Source organism: Stegodyphus dumicola, chromosome 4 (assembly GCF_044657685.1).
Source record: "Stegodyphus dumicola isolate Sdum_Otavi_A_Nest chromosome 4, ASM4465768v1".
Classification (NCBI taxonomy): domain Eukaryota; kingdom Metazoa; phylum Arthropoda; class Arachnida; order Araneae; family Eresidae; genus Stegodyphus; species Stegodyphus dumicola.
Window position 1 is genome coordinate 77166652 of NC_140771.1, and position 19584 is coordinate 77186235.

General features: G+C 32.6%; 2 protein-coding genes across 4 annotated transcripts in view; one reads left to right on the plus strand and one right to left on the minus strand.

Annotated features, from left to right (window-relative positions):
• The window catches only part of LOC118202276 (B-cell lymphoma 3 protein-like), a 37053-nt gene extending 25691 nt beyond the window's left edge, over positions 1 to 11362 (minus strand). Inside the window, exon 1 of the mRNA XM_085814352.1 lies at positions 11338 to 11362. Within this exon, the coding sequence (XP_085670478.1) occupies positions 11338 to 11362 (25 nt within the window). The remainder of the gene's footprint in view (positions 1 to 11337) is intronic.
• LOC146997585 (uncharacterized) overlaps positions 1 to 19584 on the plus strand; it is an 83667-nt gene that overhangs the window by 1391 nt on the left and 62692 nt on the right. The window contains exons 1-2 of one of the 3 annotated variants that reach the window (XM_085815111.1): positions 1745 to 1915; positions 15964 to 16227. The exons of 1 other annotated variant lie outside the window; for it this stretch is intronic. The gene's annotated coding sequence lies outside the window, so the exon portion shown is untranslated. Of the gene's footprint in view, positions 1 to 1744; positions 1916 to 15963; positions 16228 to 19584 lie in introns of those variants that run through there. One more of the 3 variants, XM_085815110.1, reaches the window with a different exon arrangement.

Here is a 19584-nt window from a genome sequence, read left to right on the forward strand (position 1 = left end):
CATAAGAAATATATATAAATATAATTTGAATGAAAATTACATGCATTATTTTTAATACCCACTCAAAGGTCAGTTTTTCTTCGAAATTCCTTCACGACGGCATCTCTCCTTTTAGGCAGATAACCCTTGCATGCCTTACTCTATTTAATAAAAATTTAACCCGACCTATGTGCCTAATTACAAATATTTTAACATGCATAATTTTATACTTACATTTAGCCATCAAGTTTCAAATTTTTGACTTAAAACACGTTTTAGGATACATTCATAGTCAAATTAAAATCTTCTAGCAAATATATTTTGACAGAGTACTCAATACCCCTTTTAGCGATTTTAGGCAGTTTAATAGTTCTCTGATAATAATATAATAAATAACTATCGATTTCCCATTTAAATATTAACCGCGTTTGTCATCAGATCGCAATCTTGATTGCCTTACTCTGCATAATATTGCTTCATTCGCCGAATTCGCAAATGTATCCGTCTTCTGTTCCACACATTTGTCTAAAACTGTACATAATTTTACACAAATGTGTGGTTACAAATCAAGGAAAAGTTAACTTATTCGCATAACTGTGTGTATATTTATTAATTTTGACCAGGATTTCAGCATTTGGTGGTAATTTTATTTTTTAATTAATCCGAATAAGTAATTAACCCAAATAAGTAAAACGTGTAAGCTCAAAGTGATTACTTTTCAGTTATATAAAAATAAAATGATGAGTAAAAAATGTGCAACTATAATGCTTCTCTTCGAAAAATGTTTAAAAAGTACATGTTACAATAATATGTGGACGAAAAAAAAAAATTATTTAAAACATTTTGACGTTTGGAACATAAAATAAAAGTAACGAATACTCTATTAAGCGTATCGAAAGACGTATACAATTTTAAAGGTACCGTAAGGTATTTTTCATTCTGTAAGCGTAACATTTTTGCTAAAATCTATATTTTTGTAGTTCAACAGCTTAGAATTTTATAAAACAAATTCATATTCAAAATCGTTGTTAGCTTTTGAAAAATAACTAAGATGTGATTTTGGGGTAAGTGTCATTAAACTATACAAATTGCTATTATCCATCACAGTATGAATGTTTCTTTTATGTGGAATTCAAGTCCAAGTGCCGCTGATATGTCGCGAATATCATACTATTTGTATGACGTGTTTTGGCTCTTTGAAATAACAGCCCTGTGGGCCGCCTGACAGTAAAGTAAGTTGCTATTATCCATCACAGTATGAATGTTTCTTTTATGCCGAAGTGTCTTGTTTTTCGATTTGTATGAAACTGTTGAGTGTCGAAATACTATCAGAGCACTATCAAGGGAGCTTCTGAAAGTAAACAAAAGACATCGAAGGCGGAAGCCTTGGAGCAGTGCTTCACTTGTAGCGCCGGTTTGGCCACTCCTTCCTTTCTTACCTCCATGATAGCAATTAATGACGAAAAGTCAGTAACAGACTTCCAAACACCTGGGGGTCTGGTCTGGACACCGGTCGAGATCGATATCGGAAAACCAGTCGGGATTCTCTTTCCACTCGACAGCAGAAAGGAGAGCGAGTCTGGCCCCTTCAAATTCCGTCGGCGGAAAGTGAAGTGGAAATTCCGTGCGGAAGTGACGTTTATTGCATAGCAACCAGTCTATCTCACCTCTACATTAAGGCTCCTATATACCAGGCTGAATCATCAGGCATTCGCGATCCCAAGTGGGAGATTTAATGGCGGCTGTGTAGTTACGGTGCAACAATGTTTTGTGTTTTTTGTGTAAAATGGGCGGATGTACAGCTATTAATTGTTCAAATCATTCACGGAAAGGTCATACACTGGTAAAATTTCCTAAAAATGAAGAAAGAAGAAAAATATGGGTAAATAATTGAAGAGACAATTGGAAACCTGGTCCAGGCGCTGAACTTTGCTTAGTAAGTATAATGTTAATTACGCCTTCATTTAGAGTTTATATCTTCTCTGATGTTTATAATGTGCAAGTAAAGTGAAATTCTTGTGTACGATAACCTGAGTATCTGCTAATTTCTGTAATAATAGCTATAATTAAATTAGTCTAGGGTTAATGTACCCGTCGCCAAACATCGCCAATGTGGATGTTTTGAATGTGGAAAAGAAATTTCTCTTCTAATATAAAGCGTAGATTTTGTTTTCCTGTGCTAATTGTGGAATTTATACTAATGTAACATGAAAATCATTAGCATATTGAAATTTATTAAAAAATAAATAATAATTTGGAAAGTCAAGATAAAATCTGAACGTTTGCTAAAGATATACGTAACATTATACTATAGTTGCAATATCGTTGGAATGATATATAATTTTTTTCTTTATTTTATAATCACTATTGTTAAAAAGTTAGATGAGTTGTTTATGCACGGTGCCCACTACTGTTTCTTGGTTAAAATAACTTCCAGAATTTTGACATTGACATCTGAAGTCAATAGAATAAATTGAATAGTGTGAGACAAAACATATATAATCTGACTTCAATAATTGCAAGGATTGTGCAAGTTTATTTATAATCACAGTATTATACAATTTGGCAATGGAGTAAAGATTTAGAAATGAATTTAGAACATTCAAATTATTATTTTCTTGTTTCTAATATATAGAAATATAGTCTATTTTCCAGTATAAAATTTCAGTTAAGTTTTACTTAAAAGTATGGGAAAGCAGATTTGTTTCATGCATGATCTTTATAATACTGGTATGAAATGAATGAATTTTAATCTGTAAACAATTTTTTGTTAATATTGAAATGCGTTTCTATGGGTACATTTTTAGGCACTTGTGGATCATGTCAGACAACATGCAATAGAAAAAAAGATGTCTGTGTGCATAAATTTTCCCATTGTGTTACTTCATTTTATCTAAATTTCAAGGATAATTCTTTTCATTTTTATACGGCATGTTATCAGTATAAAGGCTAGTGAAAATAAATTGGTATGTGTATCTGTTTTTGAAGTGTAATGCTTAAATAAAAAGATGGTGTGTGTTTCTTCATTTAAACAAAATTTCAAGGATAGTATTTTTCAGTGTTGTACTGTTTGTTATTTCTCAATGTAAAGGGTAACAAGGGGAAAAAAACTGGTATGGTATATCTGTTTTTTAAGCATGATAATTTTTAAGCATGATAACTATGCAAATACTAAAAAAGAAGTTATGCTAAATTTACATATTTTGTACAGTACTTTCTTGTTATAATGCTGTTCAATATATCTTCAATACTTTTGTAAATTTAACGACATTCTTTGCAATCACTGTGGTGCTTTAAAAAGAAGTTTCTTAGTTATGCTTTCTAATAAGAATGGGTTTAAAATTAAGTATTATGTTTAATAACTAGCAGTTAAAAAAACTTGACTGCATGAAAATGCTGTTGCTGTGTAAAATAAAAAATAAACTTTCTTTTATGCTTTGAAATGAATTACATGTGGTTAAGTCGTCCTATTACAATTTAAGAATGTGGTTAACACACATTTTTAAATTGGACAGGTTTTATCTAAATTATTAGTATAAAATATATAAACTATGAATTATTTTGTAACATAACTCAAATTACAAAATTCATTCTATATACGTTCAAAGTTATTATCTTTTATGGAATAACTGTTTTTTAATTTAGGTAAAAATTGGATTTTTAGAAGTATTACAAATACAATGCAACACAAAGGTGATCTGATTGGAGAGGAAGGACTTTTTATTACGGTTTCTAATTCGTATTTATATTACATTTGGTGAAAAGCATCCAAAACGCAGAATGCTGTACTTTCTTCTTCCATATATGTTATGAAATATTTCACACATTTAAAAGAAAGTGTTTCTTCAGAGTCTGGCACAATTATTTCCATATACCTCAGACTTAAATGACAACATATACTTAAGTTATTTTTTTAGTATTAATTTACAGTGTTTTTATGGAAATTTTTGTTAAAATGTCATTAAGATAAATTTATTTGCACACTCTACGCTTTAACTATTTCCCCATTTGACACTATTGAAAGTTTTTATTCATATTTTATTTATTTTAGTCTGCTAACGAAACTGAAACATCTAAAGAATAAGTTATTTTGAATATGTTTACAAAATATACGCGAAATTTTTATTTAAGTGAAGACGTCTATATACTATTTGAGAATTAATAAATTATCCGAAAAGTTTATATGCGCAGAATGCCGCGCGTCTATAAAATAAATCTTTAAAAAAACAGCAGACATTCAGCCAGCGTGTGCGATAAACGCGCCAAAATTGGCAGCGCGTTCACTCCCTCGCCAAGAGAGAAAAGTTGGTGATTCAGCCTGGTTTAGAGGAGCCTTACTCTACATAGCTCCAGGCTCAGGGGAAGGGGGTAGTTTGTTGTCAAAGGGGCTGTTTCGCACGTGATTATTACTGAGGATGGCGGTAGAAAAAAAAAAATCGAGTTCGAGTAAATGGTTAAATTTTTCGAAAAAATACGCTGCTGGATTTAGTAAAGAGTATGGAAAAAAGAAATGGGGAACGTTAATGGATATTTTAAACGCAGAAAGAAATGGCCTTTTTAAAACTTCAGGTATGTGAAGAAACGTAAACATAATTTTACGTATGATCTTTTGCAAAATGGAAATTTTCTAAAAGGTTACATGTTTGTAAACTATTTGTTAACAGGAATTTTATGATTAAAACATTATTTTGTCTGAAAAGGATATGCAACAACATCATAGTGAAATCATTGAAATATGATTCGTTGAAACACGCGTACGCGTGTTTAATATTCCAAATGAATTTGAATAAAAAAAAATAATTTTTAGCAACCCATTATTATATCAATAATTTTATTTATTCAGGAATTATACCTATCACGTAGCTACAAATATACTATGTATCGTAGATACCAATAAGCAGTGAGTAAAAATATAACATACTTTTAACAAAAGTAATAGGAAGAGAAATAAAAAAATTAAATAACTATAGGTTAAATCATAAAACATATTATCTTGCCACACACACATATATATATATATATATATTTTAACATATGCAGTGAAAGGAAATTGAAATACATATTCCTATTTATACCCCTTTGTATAAAAATTGTCACGTTTTGATCACTAATTCACGATTCTATTTTTCACGAGTTGGGAGAGCATCAAATTAATCAAGAATATACTAGTATAATCAAGAGTCAATATACCATTTTCACGTAAAGACTCAACTTGAAAATGAGAACTTCCAGTTGAAACACAGAAATATTTAATGAAGAGCTTATGTACATTATTTACATTATTGAAAGCACAAAATATACATATAATATAAATTTCCCCATCATAGGGCCAAGATTAGGTTATCAAGAACAATTATTATAATTGTTGATTACCGCTATGCGGCCAAGAACAGATCATTTCAAGCGTCGCACTCAAGCTTAACTAAAAAAGTATTACATTCCTTCTCTGCCACCAGTCACGTGACCTAGTCGGCGACAGACGATAAAAAATAAAAGAAAAACTGAATCCATCGGAGGGAAAAGAAATAATTTCAACAAACTCCCCCCCGATGAACAATAGGTTCATCATAAATTTAACTATTACAATATTACTATAACAATAAGAAACAAATAAAAATTACTTACATATACAGGTCACATTATATCAATAATTTCTTAACATCAAGAAAATTTTTTCTGAAACTATAGAAAAAACAAAACATTTAAATTAACATTTCTCAAGATCACCACAAATCATTAAACCAAGGAAAATAATAATGAATAAATGAAAACATTATGAAAAAGAACATTTTTTTTTTTTTCAGTTTATCAGTCATTCAGTCCAATTTTTTTAAACCAGTCACTGATTATTGCAATTACTGATATCATCAATTTCTAAATTGTACAATAGCTGCACTGGACGTTTGATTACCGAATTACCAGTTTTCACTTCACACGATCTGATCATTCCATCTCTACCAATAAAGGTTTTGGTTATTCTTCCTAATTTCCACCAACTTCTAGGTAAATTTTCATCATGAAAAAGTACTATATCATTCACGTTGAATGTAGATGGTTTCTTCTGACCGGTATAATGAGCAGATCTCAAGCACAGGAGATATTCTTTTTTCCATCTGTTCCAAAAGTGATTTATTAGATTTTCTCGTGTACGGAAACGTTTTAACATTACTTCTCTGGAACCTGGTAAATTCAAGTCATTCCTCCTTACAGCTGGCAAACTCAAGAGTCGTTTACCAATCAACAGGTGGGCTGGAGTAAGTGCGGAGGGCTCTTCAAGATCAGAAAAGACGTATGTTAATGGACGCGAGTTTATCATCGCTTCTATTTCAAGCAAAAGCGTTTCTAATTCACTTTGAGTCAAAGATGATTTCCCAATGTTCTTTCTTAAACTAGTTTTTACACTGCGAACTAAACGTTCATAAAAACCGCCCCACCAGGCAGCACGTTCCACAATGTATTTCCATGTGATTCCATGCGAAGCATAAAATTTTTTAACTTCAGGGTGGTTAATTTCCACATTTGCTTTAATTCAAGTTCGGCTCTTTTAAATGTTCTAGCATTGTCCGAGTACACAGTGGAACACAAACCTCTTCGGGATACGAACCTGCGGAACGCAAGTAAAAATTCTTCAGTGCTCATGCCTTTTACGAGCTCAAGGTGAATAGCTCTTGTAGTAGCGCAAGTAAACAATAAAATGTAGTATTTGTTGTCATTTTCTTTTACATACAAAGGACCTGCAAAATCGAGTCCACAAATTGCGAAAGGTGGAGATTCATTAACTCTATCCGCTGGAAGAGGTGCAGTGATTTGTTGTCCAGGACGTACATTATATTTTTTGCATATTAAGCATTTACTCAGGATTGATTTGACGTATTGTTTTCCTCTTAAGAGCCAGAATTTTTCACGTATATGCACTAGAGTATCCGATACACCCGCATGATAAACCTTTTCATGAGCGTCTCGTACTACTAATTCACTTAATTTATGTTTTGAAGGGATTACTATTGGATGTTTGTTGTTAAATAGTAGGTTTGACTTTTGTAACCGACCTCGTACCAAAAGTAGACCTTCATCTGATAATATGGGATTTAATTCGAACAATTTTGAATCTTTTGGAATATGTTTGTTTTCTCTTAGAGACTTTATAACTTCAGGAAAACTATCTTCTTGAGCTTGTTTTAACCAAAAGGTTTCAGATTTACTGATTTCTTCTGCTGAAATTTCCGCAAAATTTCTATTTCCCCTTTTTACTTTTAAATTTGATATAAATCTGAAAATCCAAACAGTCACACGATAAAGTTTTTTCAAGGAACTAAATTTTGTCAAATTCATGAGTGGAACATTTTCAGCTTTGTCTGTTTTGATCAAACACGCTAGGATAGCTTCCGAGTTTCGAGATTCTTCTGATACATCATGTAATTTTGACGTCGATAGTTTGGATTTTGGCCATTGACTTTCAGGTAACGAAAGAAATGCAGGGCCATGCCACCATTTCGAAGAATCTATCAGTTCTTTTGCAGAACAACCCTTTGTTATTAGATCTGCAGGGTTGAGTTTTCCTTCGCAATGTCTCCATGAACAAGGATCTGAAATTTCATGTATTTCTGAAATTCTATTAGCAATGAAAGGTTTCCATCTTTTAGCTGTACCTTTAATCCAATGTAGAACTATTTCCGAATCTGACCATAAAATGACATTTGAAATATGTAGAATATTTTTCAGGTAGTTGGCAACCCTAGCACCCACCAGTGCTCCCATCAATTCAAGGCGGGGAAGCGTTAATTTCTTTAATGGTGCAACACGTGATTTTGCCAAAACAAATGTAGTTTCAAATTTATCTTCATCAGTTCTGTATCTCAAGTATGCGATTGAGCCATACGCATTCGGATTAGCGTCACTAAAAATGTGTAACTGAACAGTGTCCCTGTCTAAATTTGGTACATGAAAATAACATCTGGGAATTTTCAACATTTTAAGTTCTTTTATTTCAGAGAGCCATATTTTCCAGTCATTTTCGAGTTCTCCAGAAAAGATCTCATCCCAAGGTACCCCTTGAAGCCATAGCTGTTGCAATAAACATTTAATTCGAATTACAAAGGGTGCGATAAATCCAGATGGGTCAAAAATTTTGGCTGCTATTTTTAATACATTACGTTTGGTACATTCAGTGTTTATAGAGGACAGTAAGGGTGTTAATTCTAGTCCTAAGACATCTTCATCATTGTTCCATATTAAACCTAGTACTTTTAAGGATGTACATGGAGTGTCACTATTGAGAAAGATTAACTTTTCCTCTAGCCATTTCTGCTTAAGCTCTAGAGAATTGGTTTCGAATTTTCTTAGATTTAGACCTCCTTCAGCAAGAATTTTAACAGATTCATTTGATAGATTAAGCGCTTCTTCAACAGTTGTCGCTCCAGAAAATAGGTCATCCACGTAAAGATTTGAGTTAAGCATTTCAAAAGTCTTAAAGTTAGAATTCTTGTACTTATCAATGTGATGTTTTATTGTGCAGGCAAGGATGAAAGGACTACAAGTTACACCAAAGGTTGCTCTTGTCATTTTGTAAGAAATTACACTCTCTTTTCTATCAAGGTTTTTAAAATAAAGAAATCTCAGATAATCTCTGTCTTCTTCTGCGATTGATATTTGAAGGAATGCCTTTTCGATATCTGCCGAAAAGGCGATCCTATTTTCGCGGAATTTCAAAATAACGTCCAAAACATTTGGATTTAGATTTGGCCCTGGGTGAAGACAATCATTGAGAGAAAGAGCATCATTTGATTTTGAAGAAGCATCGTAAACGATGCGTACCTTTGTTGTTGTTTTGTCGTCTCTAATTACAGGATGGTGAGGCATATAATAAGAATTAAGTGTCGAGCTGTTTTCAGGGCATACTTCTACAATTCCTAAATGTTCTTGTTCCCTGAGAATATTGTTGTATTCTTCAAATAACATTTCATTACACTTAAATTTATTTTCTAGACTAGCAAATCTTCTTTTAGCCACTTCAAGATTATTTCTCAATAAATCGCGAGATTTGCTCCATAGTAACTTTGCCTCATAACGACCATTTTTAAATTTCAAATTATTTTGAAAGTCATTTATGATTTCTAAATCACTAGAATTCTTTTCGTTATTCTCAACAATACCCATGACTTCTAAATCCCAAAATTTCTTCAGTTCATCATTTTCACTCTCAACTGATACACTACAACAATTTATTCTTCTATCTTTTGATTCTATCTGCCCCTGAATTGTATGTCCGAAAATAGTTTCTGCAATGTATAAATGCTTCCCAATTTTTCCCACAATACCTAATTGAATTTGCCATAAAAAGTCTGACCCTAGTAAAATAGTTATTTCCCGTTCATGCCCTGTATCAGCAGGATTAAATCCTCTCATTTTCAAGCGTTGAATCAAACCTTTGTCTGGAATTTTGACTGTAGCGCCAGTTATTTTTTCAACTACCAAGGCTTCAATATTTATGGAATTGTTTGTTTGCGAAACATTTTGTAATTCAAGAGAAACTACGTCAAATGATGATTCTTGTGGTTTTCGTCCGCCAAATGAATATACTAATAAATTTTCTTTTCTAATAGGCTTTAAATTCAGTTTTCTTACTAAATTTTCTTTTATAAAGCATTTTTCTGAACCACTATCACACAAAACCCTTGCATGGATTCTGTTTTCACCACCAGAGACACATACAATACAAGTTTGGAGTAATGTAGAAATAGTTTTATTTTTCTGTTCAGAAACGCAAGATACTAAGGTTGTGGATTTATCTGCGTTAATATTTTCAGGACTTTCATGTTTTTCTGATTTATTACAGAACAGCTCATTGTGAAATTTATTACCACATTTCGAACATGGGGTTGATTTACTTTTACAGTTAGAAGACAGGTGTGATTTTAAAAAACACTTGTAACAGCGTCCTCCCTTCTTCAATTTAAAACGTTTCTCTTGGTCTGTATACCTTTTACAACCCAAGCTTGTATGATCCGAAGAGTCACAAAATACACAAAATATTTTTATAGAAGTGTTCAAGGCAGCAGCCGAAGGAACACTTTTCTTAGAAGAAAAGTTCTGATTATATTTTTGTTTGGAATTAAAATTAGTGTAAGTGTCATGTATTTTATTACTAGAAGAATTATTTACTAATATTGTGGCCTCACGGGCACGTAAATCTTCTCTTATAAATTCCAATAGGTCATTGACCTTATACTCATTTTCTGTATTATTTTTCTTATGAAATTCTAGAACCATGCTTTCTGGTAACAATTTTAACAGTATAGGCAAAAGTAGATGCCCGTATGAACCTGTTGTTACCCCCATTGACTTGAGATTTCTGATATGTATTTCACATTTATCATACAGATTTCTAAGTCCCCTTATATTATTTGATGATTTTACTGGCTCTAAGTTCAAAATTTTATTTATATGACAGTTTATGATTGTATCACGCCTACCATATCTTTCGTTTAACAATTTTAGGCATTCATCATAATTTTCATCAGTGAGATCAAACCCTGATACAACATTATATGCAGTACCTGTCAAAAGAGATTTCAGGTATTGAAATTTACTTATTTTTGACAAAGAGTCATTGTTATCCACAGCATTCTTGAAACAGTTAATAAATTCTAAATAAGTGCTGGGATCACCAGAGAATTTTTCAATATTTAATTTCGGCAACTTAACTGCCGCAACAAATTTACTTTCGATTACAGGAGTTACAGGTACATTTTGAACTACGTTAACTTCGGTATCTGCTTTACATTTTCTTAACCTATTCTTAATTTTGGATTTCATACTCAAAATTTTATGAGAGTATTCTTCAACCGATTTTAATTCTTTTTCATATTCAGCTTTATCTTCAATCAATTTATCTATCTCTTTATCAATTTCATTTAAAGAATTTTCTTTTTCTGACAAAATATCCTGACACTCTAACAAGGAATCTGTGTCAGTTCTTTCAATCGCTGCTACCAGCAAATCTTCTGCTTTATTTATTTGTTTAGTGATTGCAGATCTGATAGCAGCTCTTTTCGACTTTAATTTGTCTATATTTTCCATATTTCAAGTAATGGAATATAACCTTATAAAATTCAACAAATAATTGTAACAAAATTTAAAGTACAGTATTTCAATATTTTAAGCACTTCCTTTAAAAACAATATATTTATAGTCCACAAATTTCCTTCGATTAAGATAAATTATTTTTTTAAGCATCAATGAAGTATTATTCTTTCAAGTAATATTTCAATAAAACAACATAAATATTCAATACTTTTATTCAACTCAATCATTATTTTTCAAGGTTGAATACTTCAAGAATGAAAGAAAATGGCTTACCTGATATTTTCAGGTATCCTTCCATTATTCCAGCATAGAACTATATTCAACTATATTCAGTTTCGATTTTAAAGTATCTAAAGGTCCGGGAATTTCGGCACCAAAATTTTGTGTATAAAAATTGTCACGTTTTGATCACTAATTCACGATTCTATTTTTCACGAGTTGGGAGAGCATCAAATTAATCAAGAATATACTAGTATAATCAAGAGTCAATATACCATTTTCACGTAAAGACTCAACTTGAAAATGAGAACTTCCAGTTGAAACACAGAAATATTTAATGAAGAGCTTATGTACATTATTTACATTATTGAAAGCACAAAATATACATATAATATAAATTTCCCCATCATAGGGCCAAGATTAGGTTATCAAGAACAATTATTATAATTGTTGATTACCGCTATGCGGCCAAGAACAGATCATTTCAAGCGTCGCACTCAAGCTTAACTAAAAAAGTATTACATTCCTTCTCTGCCGCCAGTCACGTGACCTAGTCGGCGACAGACGATAAAAAATAAAAGAAAAACTGAATCCATCGGAGGGAAAAGAAATAATTTCAACACCCTTTTTAATTCCATCCCACCAGTGACCGTGTGGTAAGATCGCTGAACACTGGTAGTTCCGTCCGAGGTACAAATACTGCGAACGGGTTTGTTGCATTACCAACATATCTCTGATAACCAATATATCTGTCATTAAAAACACATTTCTCGTAATTTCCAAAAGCATAAAAATTAAGGCATCCAAAAATCTGTTTTAAATAAATAACTATATGTATATATAAATGTATTATAAATATATTAATATATGCAGTGAAAGGAAATTGCAGTGCATATCCTATTTATGCCCTTTTTAAGTCGATCCCACTAGAGGCCGAGCGGTAAAATCTCCGAATACTGGTAGTGCGGTCCGAGGTTCGAATCGCGCGAACGGACTGGAAGCATGGGCGTCATTACCAATGTATCTGTCATTACCAATATATCAATGGTAATGATACCAATTTATCATTAGTAATGACAGATATAGACTAGAAGAGAAACACGCTCAAGTGACAATCAAAACCGTAAAAAACAACTTGTATTTAGCGTAAGTATAATGAAACACTCAATCGATTTCGAGGGCAGCTAAAACTCCCTCCTCATCAGGAGAAAGGAATTCTTCTTTCTAGGTATTTCTTTCTCCTGATGAGGAGGGACTTTTAGCTGCCCTCGAAATCGATTGAGTGTTTCATTATACTTACGCTAAAGACAAGGTTGTTTTTACGATTTTGATTAATGACAGATATACCATTGGTAACTTCCAGAAGCATAGAAGTTTAAAGCACATAAAATCTGTTTTAAATATGTATATATATATATATATATATATATATATAACTGTATAAATATATTAACAGATGCAGTGAAAGAAACTGCAGTACATATATATTTATACCCTTCTTAAATCGATCCCACCAGCGGCCGGTAAAATCGCTGAACACTAGAAGTTCGGTCCAAGGTTGGAATCCCGCGAACGGGCTGGTTGCATGAACGTTTTCGTGGTTTCCCCATGTGTTACGTGTATACGAGCTAGTTTTCCTTAGAATGTCCTCCACTAAGGCAACCCTCACTTTAGGCAGATAGCCCTCGAGGCTGTGCCGTAATTACATAAAACAAAAACTATGCACTTTTTAGATCTGAATAAACATACACAAAACTGATGTAATATCTAAAAGTAGACCACATTAAAAAATCTGATAACTAATTATAAATCTTACATTATAATATTGACAAGAATTTAACCGAAAATTATACAGGAATTTAACTTGTTTTATACAGGAGATTCTAAAAACTATTCGAAATTGACATTGATATCGGTACAGTTAAAACTACTTAAATAAATTTTTTAACTCAAAGCAATTTAATGTAAATGTTGAATTTAGGATGTGCATAGTTTGAATTATATACTGCAGATTCTTTAATTCTAATGTATTAAATTTTTATACACTACAAATTAAAATAAAAGTAGAAGCTAATACATTATAATTTAAAACATAAAATTTCAAAATTTACAAATTACTCATCAAACATGAAATTAAGTACATTGATATGTACATTAGCTTAAAAATTACAATTTTAAATTAAAAGTAACCACTCCTTCTTTATATGTGAAATAGGAAAACACCAAATATATTATTTTCACTAAAATTTAACTAAGGCATTGGTAAAGTAGAATAAATAAATAATGTAGAATCGTTAGCATCAAATGCGTTATTTCTATAGCGAAATACTCGAGTTTTTCACAAATCTTAAGAAATTAAAATATCTATTACGTACACTTTCAAAAACAATCCGTGACCTCCGTCGTCCTCAGTTTAGCTCTAAAACGACAGTCAGAAACTTAAACGGCAGCTGTCCAGCTGACGGAAAATTTTCCGACGCGTCGATCTCTGTATTGATCGAGACGATGACACATGACTCGCTCTCTGTCGAGTAGATCGCAAAAAACGACCCGTTCTTCTATCTCGACGGTGTCCAGACTAGGACCCCTGATCTCTTATCAAACTGCGACGGCTACTTACCAGTCAATCTGTTTCTTTTACCTCGTTCACGCTATCCCCTTATCAATTATCTGGTTAAGTGGTCTGCCTGCGGACTTGTTGCACATTGCACTTGGGACACATTGCGTTTGAAATCCTAGCCCTGCACTGGCTGCTTCATGCTGCTCATTTCTAACTAAATTTAAGCTGCCTCCTAACCAAGTCCTCGTGAAAGCTAGTAGGAAGTTAAATTGCAATGGCGAAGACTCTAAACCAGTGTGTTGGCCAGCTTATGCTGCCAAACGCTTTCCCTCTGAAAAACTTAGAACCTAAAACCTTATTTATATTTTTACTAATTTGCATTCTAGTGAAAGTTAACGAAAAAGAAGTTATGGTAAAGCTACAATAGTGAGATAAATAGTTTGCTTAAAATAAAGCTTTACTGTAACTGAAAAAATTAAATAATTCGAAACAAGTCTTGATGCCTGGATAAAGAAAGTCGAGTTAATTAAAAGAAGACTTGTTGTTCCTTTTTTAAAAGAAAATAATAATCTAAATAAGCGAAAATACTTTGCGCATTTCTCATAAATAAATTATTCTTGAGCGAAGAGCGGATACATTTCTGTTTTTAAGGCTGAAGAAATAATTGTATTTATTTGTTATAGTTACTTCATAGTAATGTATAAATGAACAAATGTTTTAACACTAAGAACATTAAAGATTTAGCATGGATTGAGGTCAACTAGTCATGATAATTGCATTACATTACAGTTTGTTACCAATTTTTAAAGGAATACGGTAAAAATCTAATGATAAGGATACTGCACATAATGAGTAAATCTCAGAATGGTTGATAAATAATTCGAATTCAAGTATAGAAAGAATATTCTGATTACCTGTAGGCAGATAATTTATAAATGCTCTAAAACGCGAATAAAATTTTAATTTCTTCTCTTTTGTCCACAGCCACTATGGTTTTTACCGAAGTAAATAGTTACTCTATAGAAAAGCGAAAATTATTCCGCCAGATCTAGAATTAATTCTATTTGCATTTCAAATTTAGAACATAAGACGAATTTTGAAGATATCTAGCCTACCAAGTTAAGTCTCTAAATATTTCGCGTCACAATTCATCAACTTCAAAAAATAACTTTATTTGTTTATTTATTTTTACTTTTAATGCAGGCAATAATTACATAGTGACATATACAATGAATTTCTAATTAAAAATCAAAATTTTGACTTGCCCATGTAGTATTTGGTCTCTTTTTTGCTGCTTTTCACATCTTCACATTCTGTAACTCTCATTTTATTCTTTTAGACCACACGACAGTTATCCCGTAACACTCAAGTTTCATCCTCTAGAATCTGAAAAAGAGAAAAGAAATCTGAAAAATAAAGGAGACAAAATTATGAGTTAGCAAAATCCTTCTGTGAAAAAAAAGTCCTCCCCTTAGGCAGATAGCCCTCGATGCTTTGCCATAATCACACACACACACACCCTTCTGTCAAAAAATCACTTTTCTCCAATATGCAAAATGTCTTTTGTAAATAAAAAATAAATGCATTGATATAATAATATTATTTAATTAATAAATATATAAATATAAATTTTTCTTGTCAGATTTAAACAGTTTATTTAAATTCCTCAATGAAATAGCAAGTAATAAGTTTTCAGTTATTAATGTTTTTACAGAAAGTTTCATTATAATATCTGGCATAGATAATAAGGTCTTGCTTTTTTATAAATCTTTTAAGAAATTTTTGTTTACCTCGTTATTTGTCCTACACCTTTAGAAAGAGCTAAATTATAATTATCTTTCAAAATATTTTGGCAAGTTACAATTGGCTTGAAAAAAAAAAAAAAAAAATTTAAGTGAAATTTTACGAAATATATTTCATGTATTTTTAGGTCATTTTCGCATATTCATTTGATTCATAAATTATTCAAGAGACAAAATATAACTATATTCTAAATTATACGGTAGTTAAAAAATCAACCAAATTTGGACATCTAGTATGTATTAGTAAAAGAACATAGAACATAGAAGTTTTTTTCAGTGGACAGTTTTCTTTATATGTCGATTTATTTGTCATTTTAGGTGGTGATAACAATGTTCAATGGAACATCTGCTTCCCAACAGCCACTGCTGGCGGTTGATGATTTGCAACTGGACCACCTGACATTACACACCGTGGTTCATTTCTATAAGGACACGTCACAAAGTTTCTGTTTATTAGGTATCCTTGGAAAGATCCTGCAGAATTACAGCATATCGGAAAAATTCACCGACGTATCTTATTCATAGGCGTACTACAGTGTCTTAGTTACTACCAGCAAAAGAAAAATAATAAATTTTTGTCACGTAAGTAAAACTTCGATATTTGTCCTTCCCAAAATCATCTTCACCGTTATGTTACGTACATAGTTACATTACTCTACAATGTTCTTTAACCAGAAGCTAAATTCAATTTTTCGCATTCCTAATTCAGAAATAGTTGTTGGTCAGATTGATTAATAGCCTCCTTTAATTCTTAATTTAGAAATCGCGTTGATTTTTTTCATTTTTCACAAAATTAGTCTTTGGAAATTTTTTGACACTTTAAGTTTTAAAACGTATGAGAAATACATGAAACTATCCTGAAAATAGCTCATAATGCAATGATATGCTGATTAATAATCAGGTAATCAATGATATGCTGATTCATTACCAATTTTTGCAATGATATGCTGATTCATAACCAAGTAAACAGGTCCGTTTAAAATAAATTTAGAATTAGTGATGCACTATGCCAGTAATTCTCAACTTTTTTTTTTTTTTTTCCCCCGGTACGCTTTTAACAGTTTCAAAATTTGGCGGCACACTAGCAATGAAATAAGTTTAAAATATAATAAAATATAATAATCTGTAATACACTATGTAAAATAGTTTATGATAATAATTTTCAATATTAAATAAAATAATAAATACGACAAAAACAGCAAAATGTTTATTAACTAATTGCAAATTAATTATAAGAATACATTTAATACGAAATTTAAGCTTGATGATTTTTAATAATTTCGTTTACATTTGGCCGTAAGAATGATAATGTCACTCTCATTTCGTCATCTACACTCATGTCCATAAATTAATGATAATGCAAAATCAGGCAAAGGAAGAGTTAGAAGCAAAACAAATTTGAATTATTTGTAAAGCTTATTTATTAAACAAAAGGTAAAGAGTAAAAAAAGATGCTATATGTTTGATATTATTAAAAAAATTAGCAATTTTTTCTCCTTGGAGCAAATTACAAAAAAAAAAAAAAAAAAAAAAAAAAAAAAACCTATTTACGACAAAAACCAATATTACGTGGTTGGTATGATTGTTAATGCATTGTATGTCTCCCAGACGATGCGATACAGTCCATACAACGCCTAGGCATGCTGAGTGTCAAATTATCGATTTGATCTTGGGGGGATATTACACCACTCAAAACGCAATGATCTCCGAAGTTCCGGTAGACATGTAGGAGGAGGTTGACGGGCTGCAACTCGTCGGCCAAGCATGTTCCACACGTGTTCTACTGGATTCAAGTCCGGTGAGAATGCTGGCCAGTCCATACGGGTGCTACCCTCCGATTGAAGGCATTCGCTTACGATGTTTGCTCGGTGAGGACAGGCGTTGTCATCCATAAACACAAATTGTGCGCCCATGGCGCCCCGAAACAAACGTACATGTTGTTCCAGAATGACGTTCCGATAGATTTGGCTTGTCACGGTTCCAATTTGAACATGCGGGTCAGTTCTGGAACCCAGAATAATTCCACCCCTAACGAGCACTCCTGCACCACCGTAACGGTGTCGTTCAATGATGTTTTCTTGGTGGTAACGGGTACCTGGAGCTCTTCATATGAAAGTCCGGCGAGAATCAGACTGCAAGCTAAACCTGGACTCGTCGGAAAACGTCACACAAGCCCACTGTTCCGGTGTCCACAATGCATGCTCTCTACTCCAGGCTAACCTCAGGCGACAGTGAGTTGCAGTAAGTGGAACGCATCTGACAGGTCTGCGAGCATATAGACCAATCTGTCCTAAGCGTCTGTACACGGTCTGCCTTGAAATTGTCGTACCAGTGGCTGAAGAGAGCTGACGAGACGAGTCTGAGGCTGTGCTCCGCCTGTTTCTTTTGGCAGTAACTGCCAAATACCGGTCCTCATTCGGCGTTGTATCTCTGGGGCGACCTGTGCTGTAACGTCTACTAACATTACCATCATCTTGGAATCATTGCCAAAGCCTGGAGATGACACTCTGGGCAATTTCAAGTTCGTGTGATACTTCCAGTTGGGTACGCCCACATTCCAGACGGCCGATAATTCTACGACGTAAAAAATCATCCAAATGCGCCCTTTGTGTCATAACTATTCGGTTATTGCACTAAAATGCTTATAAAGCGCCTGCGAACAATTTTACTTCTTTGCCTGTATTCCTTATATATCACTCTCTTACACTCTCGTCATTGTGACGTACCATCGGTGTCATCTGGTTACTTCCTGAAATTTGCATATGATTCTTGAAGATGTGTGTAGAGATTTTACAGGTGATATATTTATTTTAGAGTTCGATTTCCGCGTGACTCCGAATTATCCTTAATTTATGGATATGGGTGTATATGTAAAAGTCTCGATCTTTTTTTTTTTTTTTTTTTTTTTTTTTTTTTTTCCATCTTTATATTTGTTTGTAGGGATTTATATTTATTTTAACTAACAAGTTAAACTTTTATTTAAAAAAACTTTCCTATAAGTCTTCATTTTCCTAATTGTCAGTGCTAGAATAGTTAGTTAAATTTTGTAGCGCGCGTGAAGGAATGCGAATTTCTACTTTTCAGAAAATATTTAAAAGCCGTGTTTCGGTAGGAGAAAAGAGAGAGTTAAGCTTTAGCCACCACCTCTGCCCGTAGATACGTTTGCTTATTGCTGGTTCAAGTGGCTTAAATTGCATTTATTTGCTGCCACTAGCTTCGAAGGGGGTTTAAGTTACGGGATCTCGCTGAGCCCTGTAGTCTAGTTCTGTTCTTTGTTAATATCTTCAAATTTTAGTTTCGTTACTTGATTTTCATTTACCGCCCAAGCAAAGGCGAAGTTTGCTAGCGTCGAGTTGACGCATTGAAAATTTTCAGATTTAATAAGGGGTACTTTAACCCTTCTCTTGTGTAGTTTCCTACTACAGTTTTCATACAGAAATTTACCTACTGGACTCTACATGTTAATGCTGAAAATCAGAATTCACACAATAAGGTGTAGAAAAATTGAAACAATATTTTTAAAGCTTTTTTGGCTATTATGGGACAACGCCTCTAATTTTAATTTAAAATGAATTAATTGACTCTTCCGAATGTTTTGAAATTAAATATCGATTATTACAGAGCGAATTAGGGTAAAATCCTAGTATACGGTACGGCCTTGGCACGATTTTGAAAATTGGCTCCGTTTAAACTTAAAAACCGCCTTCCAACACCAAAGCGACCCGTTTACTGCTCATCATAATGTCGCCAACAGTCACCAAATCTCGTGTGTACCGTATACTAAGATTGAACTGAAATAAGTTCTTCCTCTTCATTCAAATTTAATTCATATACAGATGTATCCGTTATCACAAATGGATTACGAATCCAGTCAAATTTCTGTATATCTAAATTTGGGAAGTAATGAATAACTTTCTCCTCTAGTGTTGTCAAATGGTC